General features: G+C 29.5%; 1 protein-coding gene across 2 annotated transcripts in view; it reads left to right on the plus strand.

The window, feature by feature from the left end:
- LOC103569561 (neurogenic locus Notch protein) overlaps positions 1–19,299 on the plus strand; it is a 163,319-nt gene that overhangs the window by 22,383 nt on the left and 121,637 nt on the right. For both annotated transcript variants that reach the window (XM_008546905.2, XM_008546906.2), the window contains exon 2: positions 4,097–4,175. In XM_008546905.2, the coding sequence (XP_008545127.1) occupies positions 4,097–4,175 (79 nt within the window). The remainder of the gene's footprint in view (positions 1–4,096; positions 4,176–19,299) is intronic.

Consider the following 19,299-nt stretch of genomic DNA (forward strand, 5'->3'; position numbering starts at 1 on the left):
CTTATCCTTGAGGTTAATAATGATCCTGTAATTCGTGTTGAAACGATGACTAACCCCGTTGAATAATCTTTTAGACAACCATAATTAATATTTTTTATTAATATTTAATATCGTATTCCATCTTCACTTTTATTTTTATTTTTTTTTTTATTTATTATGAGTTGACATTTGGTTATTTTGATAAATCAATATAAGAATGATCCTAAAGGTCTATGCAAAATAAAGAGGCAAATAAAAATTTTTCTCTTCAAGCCTAGTACGCGAAACTTTTTATTCTCAATTGGTATTCTTAAGAAAATGAGAAAAGCTTTCAGTTGCAGTCGAATAATTTTTTTTTTATGACTCGGGTATAATGAGGACACTAAAAAATTTTTTAAAAATTAGCCTTGATAAGTATGTTAATATATGTGTAAATTTAAGTGAGAAATATCATTTAAATTTTTATAATAAAAGTGAGGAAAGTAAAAGCCCCTATACCCGCTCACTTTTCATTGGAGTGAGATCAAATCACTCAATATAAATTAATTAATTAAATTAAAAACCATATTTTTTTTATTGTTATTTTTTGTAGTTTCAAGTATCAGAATAAAATTTAAGTTTTAAGAATAATCTTTATAATTAATTATTATTAATTTTTTAAATAAGCTCCTTGAGTGTACCCATAGTCGTTCACTAAAAGTTGTCATGTACCATTACTCGATCAACACATGGCCCTATAGTCGCACAAAGACAATATCAATTAAACTATCATAAGTTTATTGATTTGGACAAATAATTTATAAATTATATTACTTTATTCTTTCATAATATTAAATTTCATGAATTTTAAAAATATATTTAATAAGATATAGTTATAACAATTATTTAAAAATTTGACGTAACCTAAATTTAATCTAACGAACGAACGTTAAAGTAAAAAGTGCCCGGCTATGCGCGATTTTGAAAACTGTCACTTAATTTAAATTTATAATCTATTATAAAATAATTTGATACATGATATTTTAATATATTTAGATCGACAAATAATTATTTTTCAATAACAATTTTTTTAGTTGAAATTTTTTTTTATAAAAATTATAAAAAACGCATTAAACAGTTAAAGTGAGCGACTAATGGTACCGTGCAGGTACAGGGGCTTTTACCTTAGAAAAAATAATTGTTATAGTAAAAATTTATAATTTGATTTTTTTTTTTTTAAATTGCTTTATTTTTTACTGAGAATCGACTATGAAAAAAAGCGTAGATTATAGACAACTTCTTCTTGCGAAACATTTTCAAAAAACTTTAAATATAAGGCAAAGTATAATCGCTAATTATCTTTGCAGAAAACACGTGATCCTTTAAACTATTATTATCATTATTAGTTTAGCCTTCTCTGAAGATTACCGTAGATAATTTATGAGTGAAATGGAACGTTTTTCGGGAATCGGAAAATAAAAATAAATTATTATATATTTTTTTGTTTGTGTTGAATGGTATACATAGAATAGTGATAGGTGATGATTGCTTGTGAAAAAAAAGGGATGAATTTGAAGAGAGGGCGTGTAATGGACCGGCTAATAAGTGAATTGGCGGATCGGAAAGTGCACAAGACACGTGCGTGGGCGATATCATGAGGCGCAAACTTGCTCTTCTCACTTGTCTGCTCGTTTATCCTCGTCTTGGCTCTGCTGTCTTTTCTGTCCTACCCACGCTGATTGCGAGTACATATATTGGATATGTACACGATGAAATGTACCCAGCCGATGTGAGATACAAATCTTGTGGCATTGACATACAGTCTTTATAATAATACGCCATCACTCCTTTATACAATTTATTTTTATTTCTAACGTTTAAACTATTGACTTTAGACTAAAAGTCATCTAGACCTTTTTCGTAGGAAATTGAATTCTCTTCAAAAAAGTATTTGTTGAATTTTTTCGTATCTTTAAAACTGTAGTCGAAATTTAAGTTGAAAGCTTTACGAATTATTTTTCATGATTTTTTATTTTTGTAAATTTGAATTTAAATTTCTAGCCAAAATATTGGAGATATGAAAAAATTACTAATTATATTTTTTGTAGAAAATCAAATTTTCTGTAAAAATGATCAGATTAAATATTTCTGTAAAGTCAATAGTTTAAAAGTTATAAGCGTGTGAAAATAATATAAATTATACAGTAGAAAATTTTTTGTTATTTTCATTAATAAGCCGCGCAATTTAAAAATAGTGTGAAGAAAAATAAATAGAGGGATATGGGAAAGCATGTAAAAGCCAAGTATTTGTTAACAACGTGAATAAATTTTCTACGAGTTCAGTCTCAGGACAGGAAGGAAGCCGCAATTTCAACCCGAGCGAGCAATTTACTCCGGAATTAAAGCAATTAGCGCGCCCGCGGATCTTTTTACTTTTCGTATACAAGGGAATGAAAACAATGTCTACTTTTGCACTTCCGTGACTTCCTCCTTTATCAACATCAATGAAACCTTAACATTTTTCAAAAAAATAATTCAAGTTCATCAGAAAAAAAAAAAGAATAAATAAATAACAAAAACAATAGTTTAGTTACTCCGTCAGAATTTTATAAATTAATCTGTTATGTCGCAATTTCTTAAGTGATTTCACGCACAATGTACTGTCATGATAGGGAGGGAAAGAGGAGTACTCAGTTTGTACAGTAGACTACAGTGTAGTAAACCAACCAACGGATTTGTCACGAAGGCAGTTTCGTTTAACTGATCTCATCCGTCTTGTTGAATAAGACGGCGCGATTCTGATGCTCTGCGCCGTACACTTGTCGCTTCTGTTTCCTCCCTAAGACTTAATTTGCTCTCGTTTCCTTTTCTATACTTTATTTTACTCTTTGTATACTTATTCTACTGCATTACGGTAAATCTAACATTATGTACATCATGAATTATTCCTCTTACATTTTACAAAATACTCGATTACATGTCTGACATGATTTTTTTTTATTTACCATAATACGGAAAAAAAAAAAAAAAAAAAAAAAAAAATATATATATATATATATATATATATATATATATATATATATATTTTTTTTTTTTTTTCCGTATATATATATATATACATATATATATATATATATATATATATATATATATATATATATATATATATATATATATATATATATATATATATATATATATATATATATATATATATATATATAGGCGGAGAATACTGTTTTCGGGAACTCAAATACTCAAAATCTTTTTTTTTTCATGATATTCAAAGTGAGGAACAGGGGGGAGGGCCAAATGGGCCCCTAAAGATTTAGGAACCCACTTCGCCCCCAAATCATTCGAGGCACTCAAAATTTTAAGGGACCCATTTTGCCCTCCCTTCCTCTAATTAAAAAAAATTTTCAGTTTCCGTTAAAAAAATTTAATTTTTGCGGGTAAAATGGGCTTGCCCCAAGAAAAAGTGAAAAAAAATTCTGGAAATTAAATAAATTTTTTTGTAAATTTACAAAAAAAAATTAAAATTTTCTATAATATTTTGGGGATACCCTGTTTTGCTTTCCTATATTTTTTTGTACTGTATAAATTTTAATTTTAACTAAAAAACAATTTTTTAAAAACTTTTTCACTAAAAAAAATAAAATAAAATTTCCTAAAAGCCCTCATATACCTGGTACACACCTCCAACACGAAAGTTCACTTTGCCCGGCTTGTCAAAGGGTCTTTGGAAAGTAGTAGTGTAGTAGCCAGCATCTCAAAGGTCTCTCATTCTCTCGTCTCTTAGCTATGCTAGCATAGCAAGCTACTCGGACTCATGGAAGCTAATTGCCACTTTGCGATAAGCCTGTTTGAATCTTAACATTTAATTCAATACATACACACTTCTCGGGATACCACGCACGAGACACACTTATTGTACATATACATATATATACAATAGATCCAATATCATCAATACAATACAAATGCATTCAATGCTTTCAATGTTCTATATTCTATAATCGTAAATATTCAAAACATTCTTACCATTATTAAATATATATATATTTTTTATTTAAAACCTGTATTACCTTACTTTTAACTTAAAAACTATATATATTTATTTTTTTTTATTTTGTTACAGGTTTCATCTCCTGTTCGCCGAGTCCTTGCAAGAACGGTGGGCACTGCGTGTCTCCGCTTCGTGGCGAGTCTTATTGCAAGTAAGTTGTAGTATTAGACTGTAAATAAATGATAAATTATTCTCCACTGGTATATCATTTAATGTTAAGAGTTTTAGTAAAAATCAGGGGTTTCTCACGATTTTACTCTTTTATTTAAAGAAATTTTTTTCAATGCTTATTTAAAATTCATTCGTCTTCACTTAAAAAAAGTAAATTCAGTCTTGTTCGTAATCTTGGGGCTCTTGGGAAATTTTTAAAGTTGGAATCCCTTTTGAATTTCATGAAAAAATAAAAGAAAATGTTTAGAAAGTCGATAAGAGCATGCCTCAAAAACGAAATTAATTTTTAAAAAATAAACTGACAGTTGGTTCAGTTTTTTTATAAAGGGATTATAGTAGTAAATAAATGAGTAAAATTAATCCTTCGGAGTTATTAAAATGACTTTATGCGAGCATTTTTCGAAACGGTAATCATTCATGTACCTGAAGATCGGGACGTTTATCGCGCAACAAAAAAAAAAAGTAAAAAATCTACTGAATGCTCAATGAAAAACGAATCGTCAAAATGTAAAAAAAGCGTGTGTCAAAATTCTGAGTGTTGAATTTTTAACACTTTCGTGTGTCAATTTAACAGAGTATTTATTTTGCTTGAACTGACGCAATCGATTGATCTTTTAACACACAAAAATGTTATTTATTTATACGAAAGTAACACTTTTTATATGCTGCTGTGAAATTAACACACAAAATATGTTAAGAATAATCTCGAGCGTCACAAAATAATTCTTACATATACGTGTTTAACCTTTTTAACACTTACTATGTGTGAAAATAACATATAAATAAGTGTAAAACCTTCGATTTACACACGATATGTGTTGATTTTGACGAATCCTTTTTTACTGTGTGACTAGATTTCAGAAATGTTTCGCATAACAATTCTGGTATGTCAGCCGATAATCTTAGGCTACTCTCATCCTCCGGAACCATCCCTTAAGCAGTCAAATTACATAAATATTTCTTTTTTAATTTTCGTTGCGTGAAAAACATTCCGATCTTCAAACACATGGTTATTCGACAGTAAATCCCACCTAAATGCTTCGCAATTTGAGGCATGCAATTAATTTGAACACATGATTGACACAAGAAATTTAAAACATAATTTTAGTACTTTGTAACACAAAGTAAAAAGTGTTAAAGTAAAGAAGGAATAAATATTCCCATAACGATTTTTGTTCCTTAATTATGTAAAATACTTTTAAAAAATTGCTTAAAAAACATAAAAAGATTGGAATCATGAAGTGAATCCGATTTGACGTAATGATAGTCTGTTGAAGCCACGCATTTGCATCGCATCGGTAAGTTTAGCATTCCGTGATATGGTACATACATATATATATATATATATATATATATATATATATATATATATATATATAAATATACATGTAGTTGTTTCTAAGAGAGAGAGTGAGAGAAAAAGAAAGAGAGTGAGAATGATCGCATGTGCGTGCCAATGCTTGAGGCGATCATAATAAATCTCTCATGGGATTCAAACGATCAAGAGCATCTTGTATTATGTGTCATCGACCCTCTCATGATCAACACGTCGTGATAAATTGTTAAATCTTCTCTTATTGTCTATATAATGTGTTGTAATGTGTCCTTTAGACGGTGCTGTACGGTGTAGTACAATAACAATCGCATAATATAACGAGTCTAAAAAATAAAAAGATAATAATAATAATAAAAATAAATATATGTATATATATATAAAAGGATGTCGATTCGTAGTTTATCACAATTGTCCTATTATCGCGAGACCCGAGCTCTAACTCGTTGCAAAATTACGGTAAGAACGGGCGTAATACCAACAGCGTGGGATGAACCGAAGAAATAGATACAGTATGAAGAAAAAAAGAGATAGTAAGAGAGAATGAGTGAGATAAAGTGGTACAGGATCCGGTAATAGCAGTACAGTAATAGTCGGCAGTCGTGACCCCAGGACGCATCTAAATTGCTCCTATCACGGACCTCGTAGGTTTCACTTTTCTATCAGAGCAACATACGTATTTCACACTACTACTACTCTTATTCTAATTCAACCCCTTTATAAGGATTATTTTCATATATTTATATCTCGATATATGTCAACACACTTTTTTTAAATGTGAAACAGATTTGAGTAGCCGATAAAACAGGTTTTAACTGCTGGTTAAATAGATTTCAATCGTTACTGCAGGAATTCCAGATTAAAATTAATTTTATTTTTTTTTTTATTAAGGAGGTTCGAGCGAATCTAATGTAAAAGGAATTTTCCAACTTTAAGATTTGAAACTTAGTATATATATAAATAAGTACTTTGTCTATGTATTCTCAAAATTTGAATATGATCCACCGTCTAGTTTTTTAGAAAAAAAGATTTAAAAATGACGTTTTTAAAGTTCTTATATACAGACTCTTATGGCGGACAAGCTTCCGTCATGACTTATTATATTTTTTTCATTATTAACCTCCCAAGTTTAAGAAATAAAAAACCACATGTCATAAACTTGAATATTTTTAGAATATGATAAGATTTTAACAAATTAGTGTTACCGTTGTAGTTATTCAAATAATTCAAGTTAAACTTTATTTTTTAATCTCGTTCATCGACAGAGATACATATTATTGAGGGTTTGGCAACGTTGCGAAAGCAGCTGAGAGAAAAAACAAAGATAGAAATACATTAAAAGAGAGACGAGATTAGAAATAAATTTTTCCCGCTTTAATTTGAATATCGATGTTCAAGAAGTTAGAACGCGCTGTTGCCGCATCTTTTTATAAAACCATATGCGTCAAAATTACCCAAGTAATTTCATTACTTTCTTTAATTAAATAACTATTAATTATTAATTTATGAATTCGTTATGTTATTATAAATTAAAATAAGGAATTTTTATAACTATTAGAAGAATTTAGCAAACAAAAAAATTCAAACTACTTTGACTCCCTAGTTTCGCTTGAACCTCCTTAATGAAATTTTATAATTCATTTGAATACAATTATAGTTGTGTGTAGAAAGATGTGGAAAAAATTTTAATTAATTTAAATGTCCGTTTTAATTTAATTAAAAAAATACAACTGTTTTTCTATTTTTGTTTTTTTATTAAATTGAACCGTTGTACAGCATAACAGTACTAATGTTAATTGTCATTTGCATTTGTAAAGGAAATCCTGAGTTTAAAACATGTTTTACGTGTTTAAATATCTGTATAAACCTGTATATTACATGCATATTTAAGAATTTTATCATCTTTTAAAAATGTAGGGTACAAATATATTTTGTTTTATTTTTCACTTTAAATAGAGCGGGTAAATACGGGAGACAAAAATTTTTAATGAAAAGAAGCGAAAGCAGGTAAATCGTTTTCTGCGGTAACATTCGGTGCATTAGCGCGATTTAATTGCTGCTATATATGAATCTATTACATGACCCCACGATTTCTCTCTCGCTCAATCTATTTCTGTCTCACTCTTACTCTCTTACTACAATGAACACATACATCTTTCGCCAATTTTCTTCGCCTCATCTCGTGAAGACACGAGAGTCCATTAACACTGCCACATAATTCCGTCATGAATTACGTGGTTCCTCAGTCTCGACAAAACATGCATAAACGCAATTTCTCAAGGTCACTTGTAATTTTTAAAATTTTTTATTATTTGTTATATAGTTTATAAATTTTTTAATAATAAATTACTATTAATAGTAAATATTATTTGATTAAAATAAATAGGGCTGGGAGGGGCAAAATGGGTTACCACCTACACTGTAAAAATGGACCTGGAGAACTTTACACGGCGGTGTAGTGTGAAATAACGGTGTAAAATTCTCCCGGAGTAAATTTTCCATCCGTGTAATTTTGTCCACGGTGTAATCTACTTTTTTTTACACCATTGCGTGTTACTCGTTGTAGTTTTGATTAATGAGCAACAAACGATCATTGAATATTTTTAACTACTTAATCAATAACTACATTAATTTTATTTAGATATTAAATAGTATTTTTAACATTTAAATATTTTTATGATTAATTTTACTTAACGCAAAATTATCATCAATTATACATTTACACATTTGGCAGTGTAAAAATTTTAAATTCACACCGCCTAAATTTAACACCATATTTGGTTTAATTTTCACTAAAATTTTTACACCGAGACATTTACCTACACCGGGTTCAAAAAATTTTTTACAATGTAAAAAAGGTGAAAAAAAAATTTCAAGAAAGGGTTTATATTCTATATTCATTCGAATTTATTTAGCATATTATCGGTATCATATATTCAATACTGTTATTTAAAACTAAAAAAACATCCTGTATTATAATCGCTCCTCATAATCGAATTTTTTTTTTGATGTCTATTGTCAGGCGGGAACAAACACAAGATCGGTTTGTATGATTTTATAACATAGCGCACAGTATACTTGTATATATTTAAAAATACACATAACAAGAAATAAGTAAAAGACAAAGAGAGGAGAAAGGGAAACTAAAAAGAAAGGGATGACAATACATAGCTGGGGTGTGCTTTTAACGCGTCCGTAATCCACTAGAATAACAAATTTGGACGATTGCCACTTGACAATATGGCAAGTTAAGGCCACATATCAGCAACGACGGATATATATGCTGACAAGCTCTTCTTAATACACATCAATACAAATATCTATATGTATATAATATATATATATGTAGGTATATCTGTATAATACTGACACAGTAGCATAGGGTAAAATATCCATGCCTCACATATTAAATACAATAACCTAAAAACTGCCCCATCGTCTGATACATTTTAGCCTGTTTCATGTGCGCGTGTGGACACGTGACCCTGATGTGCCGTGTGCACGTTGTTCACGAAACTTCCCTTTCTCGTTTTTCGTTTATACATTTTATGCTCGTAAAAATTTATACTTATATGTATATATTTCTAAGACTGACGCGCCACTTTTCGGCAAAAGGATTGGAAAAACACGTGTGCTCTGTTATTATTTCATTTTACTTTCCATAAAGCTGCTTTAACATAACCAATAATGCCGGAAATTGTATCCCTTTGTATTTTTAATCCTGTAAAAATGAATGAAAGCTTCTTATTTCATTGTACGGAAAAAAATTATTTTCTTTTACTTATTTGCTCAAAATATTTTATTTTCGGCAAAAAAATTTATTTACTCTATTTTTTTTTTTTTTTTTATCAACTAAATGACATTAACGCTTTACTATATTTTGTGATATATAATAATCGACTTCTTACTTTAGTGATATTTTTATAACTTTTGTTCGTTGTACAAAAATTACATTTTACAAAATTATTGAATGCAAAGGAAGAAAAAAATATCTTTAATAGTTTTTATCATTAAACAAAAGTCATTAATATTTTATGACTGACCCTCGATTTTTTAAAAATTTTAAATAAAAAATTCAAAATAATGCACAATTAGGTTTGGAAAGTGATTTTTATATGTTCAAAATTTTTTATAAAATTTTGGGAGTACCCCATTTTGCCTCCCCCTCCCCGATAAGTAACAAAATATTAAAAAGTTTATTTATTAATATTTAACAGAAAAATTAAATAATTAATACAAACACTGATTGTGATCAACTAAAATTTTCTAAATTCCTTACAAAATTTAATTATTTTTGATTCCATAAAAAATCTTTATGGTCTAACAGATTCTATTTATCGTTAATTTCTTTTTTTTACCCAAAATTATATAACCCATAAAAAAAATAAATAACTATCCACAAGAGACTAACATATGCACGATCCACACCATGGCCCTTGCAAGCGCAAATAATAAAAAAAAAATGATACCCCATTGTGACAATAAATCCACTTAACTAGAATCTCAATAAATATAAAAAAAACCCCATAGACAAACCAATAAAATAAAATCTCGATTCCCATTACGTATTTCTGACATTATTTCTCCGATCATGAATATTCACAAGCACAGTAAATATTCACCCTTATTTACGACTTGGCAGAAAAGTGTTTTCCAAACACTCACGTCTGCCTTCTATGTACAGTTAATATCCATAATAATAATCATCAATAATCTCGTCTATAATTTTTATCTTTTATCCATCAGCTCATGCGGGTAATATTTTTTACATAACCCATGATTCGATTGGATCTGATTTTTCTTTGAGTAAAAGTCTCAGCCTCTCCCTTCATCTTATTTTTATTTTATTTTTCCTGAATGTGATTCAAAGCACTCACAAATGCTTTTTCTTCATTCACCAGTCCATCCGTATCGTACAGAAACGGACGTCTATTGACTGACAGGATAACAACGTGGTGTCTCAAGCGGTTGGAATTGATGGTCGACATTAGCAGTGAAATCGTCGCCATGTGCTTGACATCCTGATATTTTATAGTAATCTTTAAAAAAAAATATTAAATTTTTATATAATTTACTTGACACTTAAAATGGAACTTTTTAAAAACAAATTATCATAATTATAATTTACAAAATATTATTATTAAATATATATATTTAATAAATAAAATTCAAATCCGTTAGTACAGGTAATAAAAAATGACTATTTTATTGGTAAAGTCAAAAAAAATAATGATATTCGATCTGTTAAAAAATAAAGCTTATTTATTTTTAAAATATTTATTTCATATAAAACTAAGCGGGGTGTCTTATCACCAAGACAACCAAAATGACGATGTTACTGTGTTCAAATATAAAGAGGTAGTTTTTTTTTGTTGTATTAGTTAGCTGATTCTTTGGAGCCTGTCAACGGGGGGTCGAGGACACGACTAAGTCTACGATCCGTCGAAAATAAAGTTTTTTTTTTTTAATTTTTTATTATTTTATTTGCTCATAGGGAAGGTATTGGTTCTCGGTTGCTTAAAATATTTTTTAGCTCCATTATAGTCTTGAGTAGATTCCATTTAGGCGACATCTTGTCCAAAGAATTGAACCAATAGAATGTCTGATACAGTGACGTTGTAAAATGTATTATATTGTCATATATGTATATATATATATGTATGTATGCATGTATGTATATAATTATTCAGGAAATGATTGTGGATGTAAACATGATAGTATTGGTCGAGGCCAAGCCTTTTACTAATATATCTCAAGTCGATGTGCTCTCTGTTGTATAAAGAGGATGACGAAGGTTATGCGCAGCCGGTCTCTCTGTCAAAATATGCTTTTTTATTCACCAAGACATCCCGCGGTGATCTCGACGCCGTGCGTCGTCGCTTTCGCTCAACGATCAGCTCTCGACATTCACATTCACATTCAATCTTGGCCTTTTATATTTTTATTTTTTAATATATTAACTAAACTGCCCAGTGGTCAATACCTAAATTTCATCATTAGTACATCCACTTAGCTATTTTTTAAATTTTTTAAAAATTTAATTTTGTCACAAAGTGGAAAATTTAAAAAATCTCGCTGCAACATTAATTTATTCTCGAGCTTACTCAACAATCGATAAATAAAAAGTGAATTTAATGTGTAATAAAAAAGAGGATTTATGCGGGTACTTTAATTATTAATTTATACGATACTTAAATGGCCATTGAGATCAGAATTGTAATATATGAGTTTAGTTGTTGAATCTCAAATCAAATTTACCCAGAGTCACGTGACTAAAAATCTCCCAAGGGCGTTTAAATAAAATAAAGAAATATAAATAAACCCGATCACTTTCTCTACTCTTAGTACTTTGAGACTCGTCAATTAAATAGATACAGTATATGTTCATATATCATCCTTTTTTTACAGATACATCCTTTGCGTGTTACACATACTCTGGTCTTTCAAATCCAATCCACCCATATAAATGTATATACATATATTCATGCATACATACATTTAAATGTTTACACAGTCCACAATTGGCCCGGGTACTTGCACAATTTTACTCTTATGTCAATTCAACATCCGGCGAATCGAATGATGTACTAAAAGTATAGCACACAGATGGCCGCCTTCACTCGCACGTGCACTATTTTATTTCAATACATATAAATATATATATATATATATATATATATATATATATATATATATATATATATATATATATATATATATATATATATATATATATATATATATATGTCGCAGGGGTTGGCACACTTTGATATTATTTAGTATTTTACACTATCGATGTCAACTATTGTATTTTTTTATCGAAAAGTTAAAGTATAAATTTTTTAAATATTTGAATTTATTCCCGCCATAAATAATTTAATTTTTTTTTCTATAAAATAAATTCTAAGGGTTGAAATAAATTTATTATTGAGAACCGCTGAAAAATATCCCTCTTGGGGTTTGTTGGACTCCTCGTAATAGTTCGGGCGTGATCGGTTATCCTCGGTACGTGAGTTGCGCATATTCGTAAGAGATTGTCCTGGGCGCGCGACGTTCCCACGGCATGCGCGCATGCGTCGTAGATCCCTACCATCCTTGGGGGAGACAATCTCTCTGGCATACTCTATACTCTTTTTCTGTCTTTATACACTCTACCATTTCCATGACGCAGTACAACAGTACAGTACACCATACAACACTTTACAAAAATATATTCCATTATATATAGACGGGTACACTGACTGTACTCTCTTATTTATTTTCTGTCCCAGCGCCCCTCGTGTCATCTAGCACTTGCCCCCCTCGTCACTTTATTTAGTTTTTTGCTCATCTCTGTCTATTCGCGTGTTCACTCATCTGTCATCTCATTTACTTTCGAGACACCGACACCTTCTGCACGCTCTTACATCAATCAGTTACTCCAGTATTCATTCGGCTAATAATTTATTCGGTTTTTTAATTAATATTCATAGGGAACAGGTAGAACATTTGCATTCCGGAAGTATCTGTCTCAGGCGCGGCTTTTAGCCGCTAAACAATAGAAAGAAAAAAAAACATTTAAGTAGAACGATTTTCCGCTTGTTGTGCGCGTAGATACGCTCGATTGACTAGATCATTTTGACAGGAAGAGTATAATCAATAAATACCTTTCGGCTATTTACCTTTTTCTAAATTAAATTGTGATAGTTGATCAAAAGAGTTGAATGTATTCTTTTTAGAAGAATTTTAAAATACTTTCAGCTCTTAAGCTATTGAATTGAGGCTACACTGCAAAAAATCAGGAGTAAATTCGGAGTAGATTCCAATCCGAATTCACTCTATCACTCGGAGTTTCGAAGTTTTTACAATCATTCCGCATACGGAGTAAATATGGAATTTATCTTTTCAGCAGAATAATCTGGATCCGTTTTCACTTCGATTTGGAATTTCAATATTGAAATAAACTCCGCTTCGGAGTAAATTTTACTGAAGAAATGAAATAAATAAAAAACTATCCGCTCCGCATTTACTCTGCAAATTTTTACAGTGTAATAGTTTTCTTCATAATTTTTATAGGAATTTAAATTCTCTTTAAAAAAAAGAACATATTACATCATTAATAGTAATCAAAATTTTAGTTTTGTTAAAAAACCATAAAAAAATATTTTCTTGGATTAAAATCATAAAAAAACAATCAAAGATACGAAAAATTTATATAAATTTTTTTTTTGTAAAAAATTAAATTTCCCGCAAAAAATACTCATTGATTATTAATCTGAATCATATGGCCTACATATTATAAATAGGCAGGGAGGGGGGGCCTTAAATTTTTCGCCCCATTTTGCCCCCCCCCCTCTTCCCCTAATTAAAATAAATGTTAACAATTAAAAAAAATATTTTTCAAAGTTTTGTTTAATAAAACATAAAAATATAAAAATAAATCATTTTAATGACTAAAAACATGTACAATATTGAAACGATAAGTAGTTAACCGTCAAAGAAATGAAATAGTATTTATTATTATGGAAACACACGATGAAATGTCGTCAATAAATCTTACATTGAAATCACGTACGATACCCGCTTTTCCTTAAGCGCAAATCTTCTATAGCGATCTTTCATCCTTGCAGTCAACAAATAAATACTTATTGCTCTATATTCAATTTAAATGGCACTCTTTACTAAAACAAACTTCAATAAATTATATTTACTTAAACATTTAATTAAAGTTTTATTAATAGTAATAATAATAAGTTTTTTCAGTATCATCTTATCAATATTTACAAGATATATTTAAATATGTATGTATACTGATCTATACAACTTGTACAAGCTTCTGCATATTATATAGCACGGCAACCTCTTTTATATTATCCTACTTGATAATACTCGGTTATATTATCCTTGTATATATGGCAACAAGGCGCCAAGTTATTGCCGCTGATATATATATATATATATATATATATATATATATATATATATATATATATATATATATGTATAAACAATTTTACATACACGTTTTACGTTAATGCAGTTTACTACTGCATTCAATACACAATATACTTTATACGTACATATATAAATATAAATATATGTATCTATATACTTATAAATGTAGAATATAAAAAAATAAAAGATAATAATATTATAAAGTGAGAGCTCGTAGATATCGAATACAGAATACGCAAGTAGGGGAAGGACGGGCAAAATGAGACCAACAAAGAAATAATTTTTTTGCATTTCAAAAAGGTGAATCTTCTTTTTTTGAATTCTTACACAGAAAGAAATAAACTTTAAAAATTAGTGTTTTAAATTACAACCCGGAATCATGGTGCCACTATAGGAAATTTAAATATATCAAACAATTAATTTTATAATACGTCATAGACTTTTCATTGAGAAGGTTCCTTCTTTATCTTACCCCACACCCCCTCCTATTCAAATTCTCTTTCGCCATAATATAGAAAAGTCTAAAACGCTTCATGGAAATAGTCTCGTATATATGTGTAAAAACACATACTCTTCTGCTTAGCACTATTATTTAAATATTTAAATATTTAAAAATGCTACTGTACGATGGACAGTGTGGCTCAATGGATATAGATAGATTGAACAGAATATGGTATAGAATAGTCTTGGATAATTCAACTGGTAGAGCACTCGGTGCGTAACCGAAATGGTCAGTAATAAAATTTTTTAAATTTTAGTTACGATTTTGTAAAATCAAATATTAATTTTTCTTGCACAGACATTAAATTTTAAATTTGTTCTTCAATTATTCACGTCTTCAATCAATGAAAAAAGTACAATTTATATAGTTTAGTTTTTTCAGTGTAGATGCCATGAAAAAAATTTTTTTCCAACTGGGCAAAACGGTTCACTCAGAAAAATGTAAAATTTTTTTTTTTTATTTTATTTATTATATTTTTTTATTTCTAATCTAAGTAGAAAAAGAGATTTTCAAGACTGTTAGTAAATACAGATGCCGAAAAAATAAAAGTATTGGATAACTTGTGTTAAATTTAAATTTAGCCCAGAAGACACTGTATGTATTTTTTTGCGACAAATAATACATTGAGTCTACTTAATAATTACTGGAAATAAATTTAAGAAAACAAGAGTTGTAAATTGAAAGCAATTTCAGAAAATGGAAATTTAGTATCAAATTTTTTGGCGGTCCGTTTTGCCCGTTTTTCCCTTATGTAGATTACTAATTCAATGATCATAATCCTGACTTGTAAATATAAATATAAAGTATTATATTTTGTATTTTTATTATTAATATTTAAAGAAATATTTAAAGAATCAAAGTATAAAACTTAACAAAATGCTAATTAATATTTTTTTCTTTCCATAACTTTCTTGGAAACAGAAACATTGCTGTGACGATATTCGCGCGAGTAATAAGCACATTTGTGCGAGTCTGAAAGGACATCAACGACGGCGATGTTTGCGCAAAGTTCTTTAAAAAAAACACTCGAGTAAAAATAAAGCAAAGGCTGAGGAAAAAAAAATAAATAAATAAAATAAAATAAAATAAAATTCTTCAGTAAAATCTTCTCGCGGTTTCTTCTTTATTTATTATTTTTAAAAATTTTATTTATTTATTTTAAGACTCAGGTAGACTTGGGGGATGCGTCAGACATTGGCTACTGCCTATAAGTGCCTACCGGTTGGCTTCGTGAGTAAATAACGTGAAGGAAAACAGTAGATACCGCAGTTATACATCTCTTGTACCATCACTTTCAAGTATTCAATACAAGATTTATTATTGAAAATTTTATATTCTTCTTTTTAAAATAAACTATTTTATTCTTGCATTTTTTTTAAATTTTAACTCGGAAAAAAAAATTAAATAATGGATTTTATTTCTTGAAATATCGATAGCATTGTCTGTTAACATGGCCATAAATATAATTGATACATTTAAAAACACGTAAGAAAATATTCAAAAAATTTATAATTTAAGGTAAAAGCCCCTATACCCGCTCACTTTTCATTGGAGTGATCAAATCACTCAATATAAATTAATAAATAAAATTAAAAACTATTTTTTTTTTATAGTTATTTTTTGAAGTTTCAAGTATTAGAATAAAATTTAAGTTTTAAGAATAATCTTGATAATTAATTATTATTAATTTTTGAAATAAGGTCCTTGAGTGTACCCATAGTCGCTTACTAAAAGTTGTCATGTACCATTACTCGATCAACACATGGCCCTATAGTCGCACAAAGACAATATCAATTAAACTATCATAAGTTTATTGATTTGGACAAATAATTTATAAATTATATTACTTTATTCTTTCATAATATTAAATTTCATGAATTTTAAAAATATATTTAATAAGATATAGTTATAACAATTATTAAAAAATTTGACGTAACCTAAATTTAATCTAATGAACGAACGTTAAAGTAAAAAATGCTCGGCTATGCGCGATTTTGAAAACAGTCACTCAATTTAAATTTATAATCTATTATAAAAGAATTTGATACATGATATTTTAATATATTAAGATTCGCAAATAATTATTTATCAATAACAATTTTTTTAGTTGAAATTTTTTTTTATAAAAATTATAAAAAACGCATTAATCAGTTAAAATGAGCGACTAATGGTACTGAGCGAGTATAGGGGCTTTTACCTCACTCCGAAGTAAAAGCTCATGAATGGTAACTGGAAATAAATATAAGCTTTAGTTAATCGCAACGAGTTTCTTTCAAATGTTGATTCTCGTCTTGGCAATATTCCTTCTTAGTAATTTTTATTATTATTTTACCCTTTTCTTTTTCCTCCCACACATACCCGCTTTTATCCTCTGCATTTTCTTCTTCACTCTCTTTTATATTCTTTCTTTTTATATTTTTTTCCATCATCAGCATCTCCTACCCTCGAATTTACACCATCTGCGATGCATTTAACTTAAAAAAACCATCCTCTAAATAAACTACTTTATTTCCCGCCTTATTTTTTAAACTTGAAATTTTTTTTTATAAAAAAAATATAGATAGTAATTGACAGTGAAATAAAAGATTCACAGTCCGAAGTAAAACAAAAATTGTGGAACAAATAACAAATTGTTTAAATTGAAGGGCAAGTACGAAAAGAGGTAGAGGAAAGAGATAGAGGTAAAGACCAGATGGAATCTTTTAAGCCACTGGACAGGAGTCTTCTCCTTTAATATAACTTCTCTCCATCAAATACTTCTCACTAATCACCAGCCCCACAATTCAACAGTCAGACAGCCTCCAATCTTCAGGAATAACTTTTGCTCCAGTTAGGTAGCCCCATCTGTGTATATTACTCGTTATACTTTTCGTAGTGATGCCGTTGATCAGCCTCCGGCGTGGCGGGAGCACACCATGCACCTGTGAAAAATACTATACCCAAACTCCGTATAATTGCCGCCCCTTGAACATTCGAACCAATTCCGATTGATCATTTGTTACTTAATTATTAACCGAACCCTTTTCTTTTCTTTCAAATTACATACATATATTTTTTTTCAAATATATGTACTTTATTTTTAATTTTGCGTTCGTTTTCTTGACACTTTAAATTAACAGGTGCATAAATGATAATTACTTTTTCAACATCAGTTATTTTCAAGTTATATAAACCAGAAATAATTTTATGACGAATTTTATTTTCATATCACATCTAAAAGATTTTTAAAAAATTGTTTCCCTGAAATCGGAAATTATCCCTGCTAATAAAACGATATATTTTACTGATGAGTCATGTGCTATTTTAAAACTCGAATGCATCAGCAGAAAAAGTAAAAAGCTTGAGGTTTTCTAAGACTTATTTCCATTGAGGTCTGAGTGGACGTAGCGGATATATATTGAAAGGTCTGAACACGCTGATTACACGTCCAAGTCCCCGAGGGCAGACTGCATGCTAAATCAGTCCCACATCACCTCTGGCAATGATTAGAGACCTGGACTGGACTACAATCCAAGTTCGCAGTTGCTGTTTCTGCCCAACATTTATTCGCTAGTCCCAAATGTTAAAGTTGCTTCTGTTGCTCCTGTTGTATTTAACCCGTTGGTCTTGTAAATATATTTATTATATAGCGAACCGAGACCCAAAATCAAGTCAGTGCATTGGATGATGATAATTTCAGGGTCTAATGTACCAGCTTGCAATTCGTCTTGAGGAATTAAATATACAGTGTCCAAGTGTCAGGCAGTGAATTGCCTGGTTGTATACTTTATTTGTCATGAAATTTTGGTTAACAGTAACAGCAACAGGTTTTATTTGTCTGTTACAATCTTGAGCAAGTGATTTTGAAATAAGTCTGATAGGTATGGGAAGGTTTGTTGAGCTGAGTTTTAAAAACTTGTGAAGCCTGAACAGAAGGATCGCGTGCTTCGATCGATATATTCAAACCTCCTTTACTTCTTCAACCTCACACTCTTTTTGTTTTTTGTTGCTCATCATCACAGCGAGTTGAGAATAATTCCCAACTACCGGCTACCAAATAATGCCCCTTAGACATGGATTTAGCCAAGCCCCAAAACTAAATTCCAGCTTCTTCTTTAAAGAAACAAGAGAGAACTCATTCACTGTCTGACCTCCAAGCAGGATGTCTACACTCTCCTTCTCTACTATACACCACCATTCTTATTTTTTTTTTTTTATGTCCATACAGCCATTCTTCTTTTACTTTTCCTTTTTCATCATCCTCTTATTCTTCTGCTGGTTCTCCTGGTGCTCTTACTTCCAACTTCCAAACTGTAATTTTATTCCACGCAATGAACCATCGGAATCCCTGGTTCA

Source organism: Microplitis demolitor, chromosome 7, assembly GCF_026212275.2.
Source record: "Microplitis demolitor isolate Queensland-Clemson2020A chromosome 7, iyMicDemo2.1a, whole genome shotgun sequence".
In the NCBI taxonomy this organism is placed as follows: domain Eukaryota; kingdom Metazoa; phylum Arthropoda; class Insecta; order Hymenoptera; family Braconidae; genus Microplitis; species Microplitis demolitor.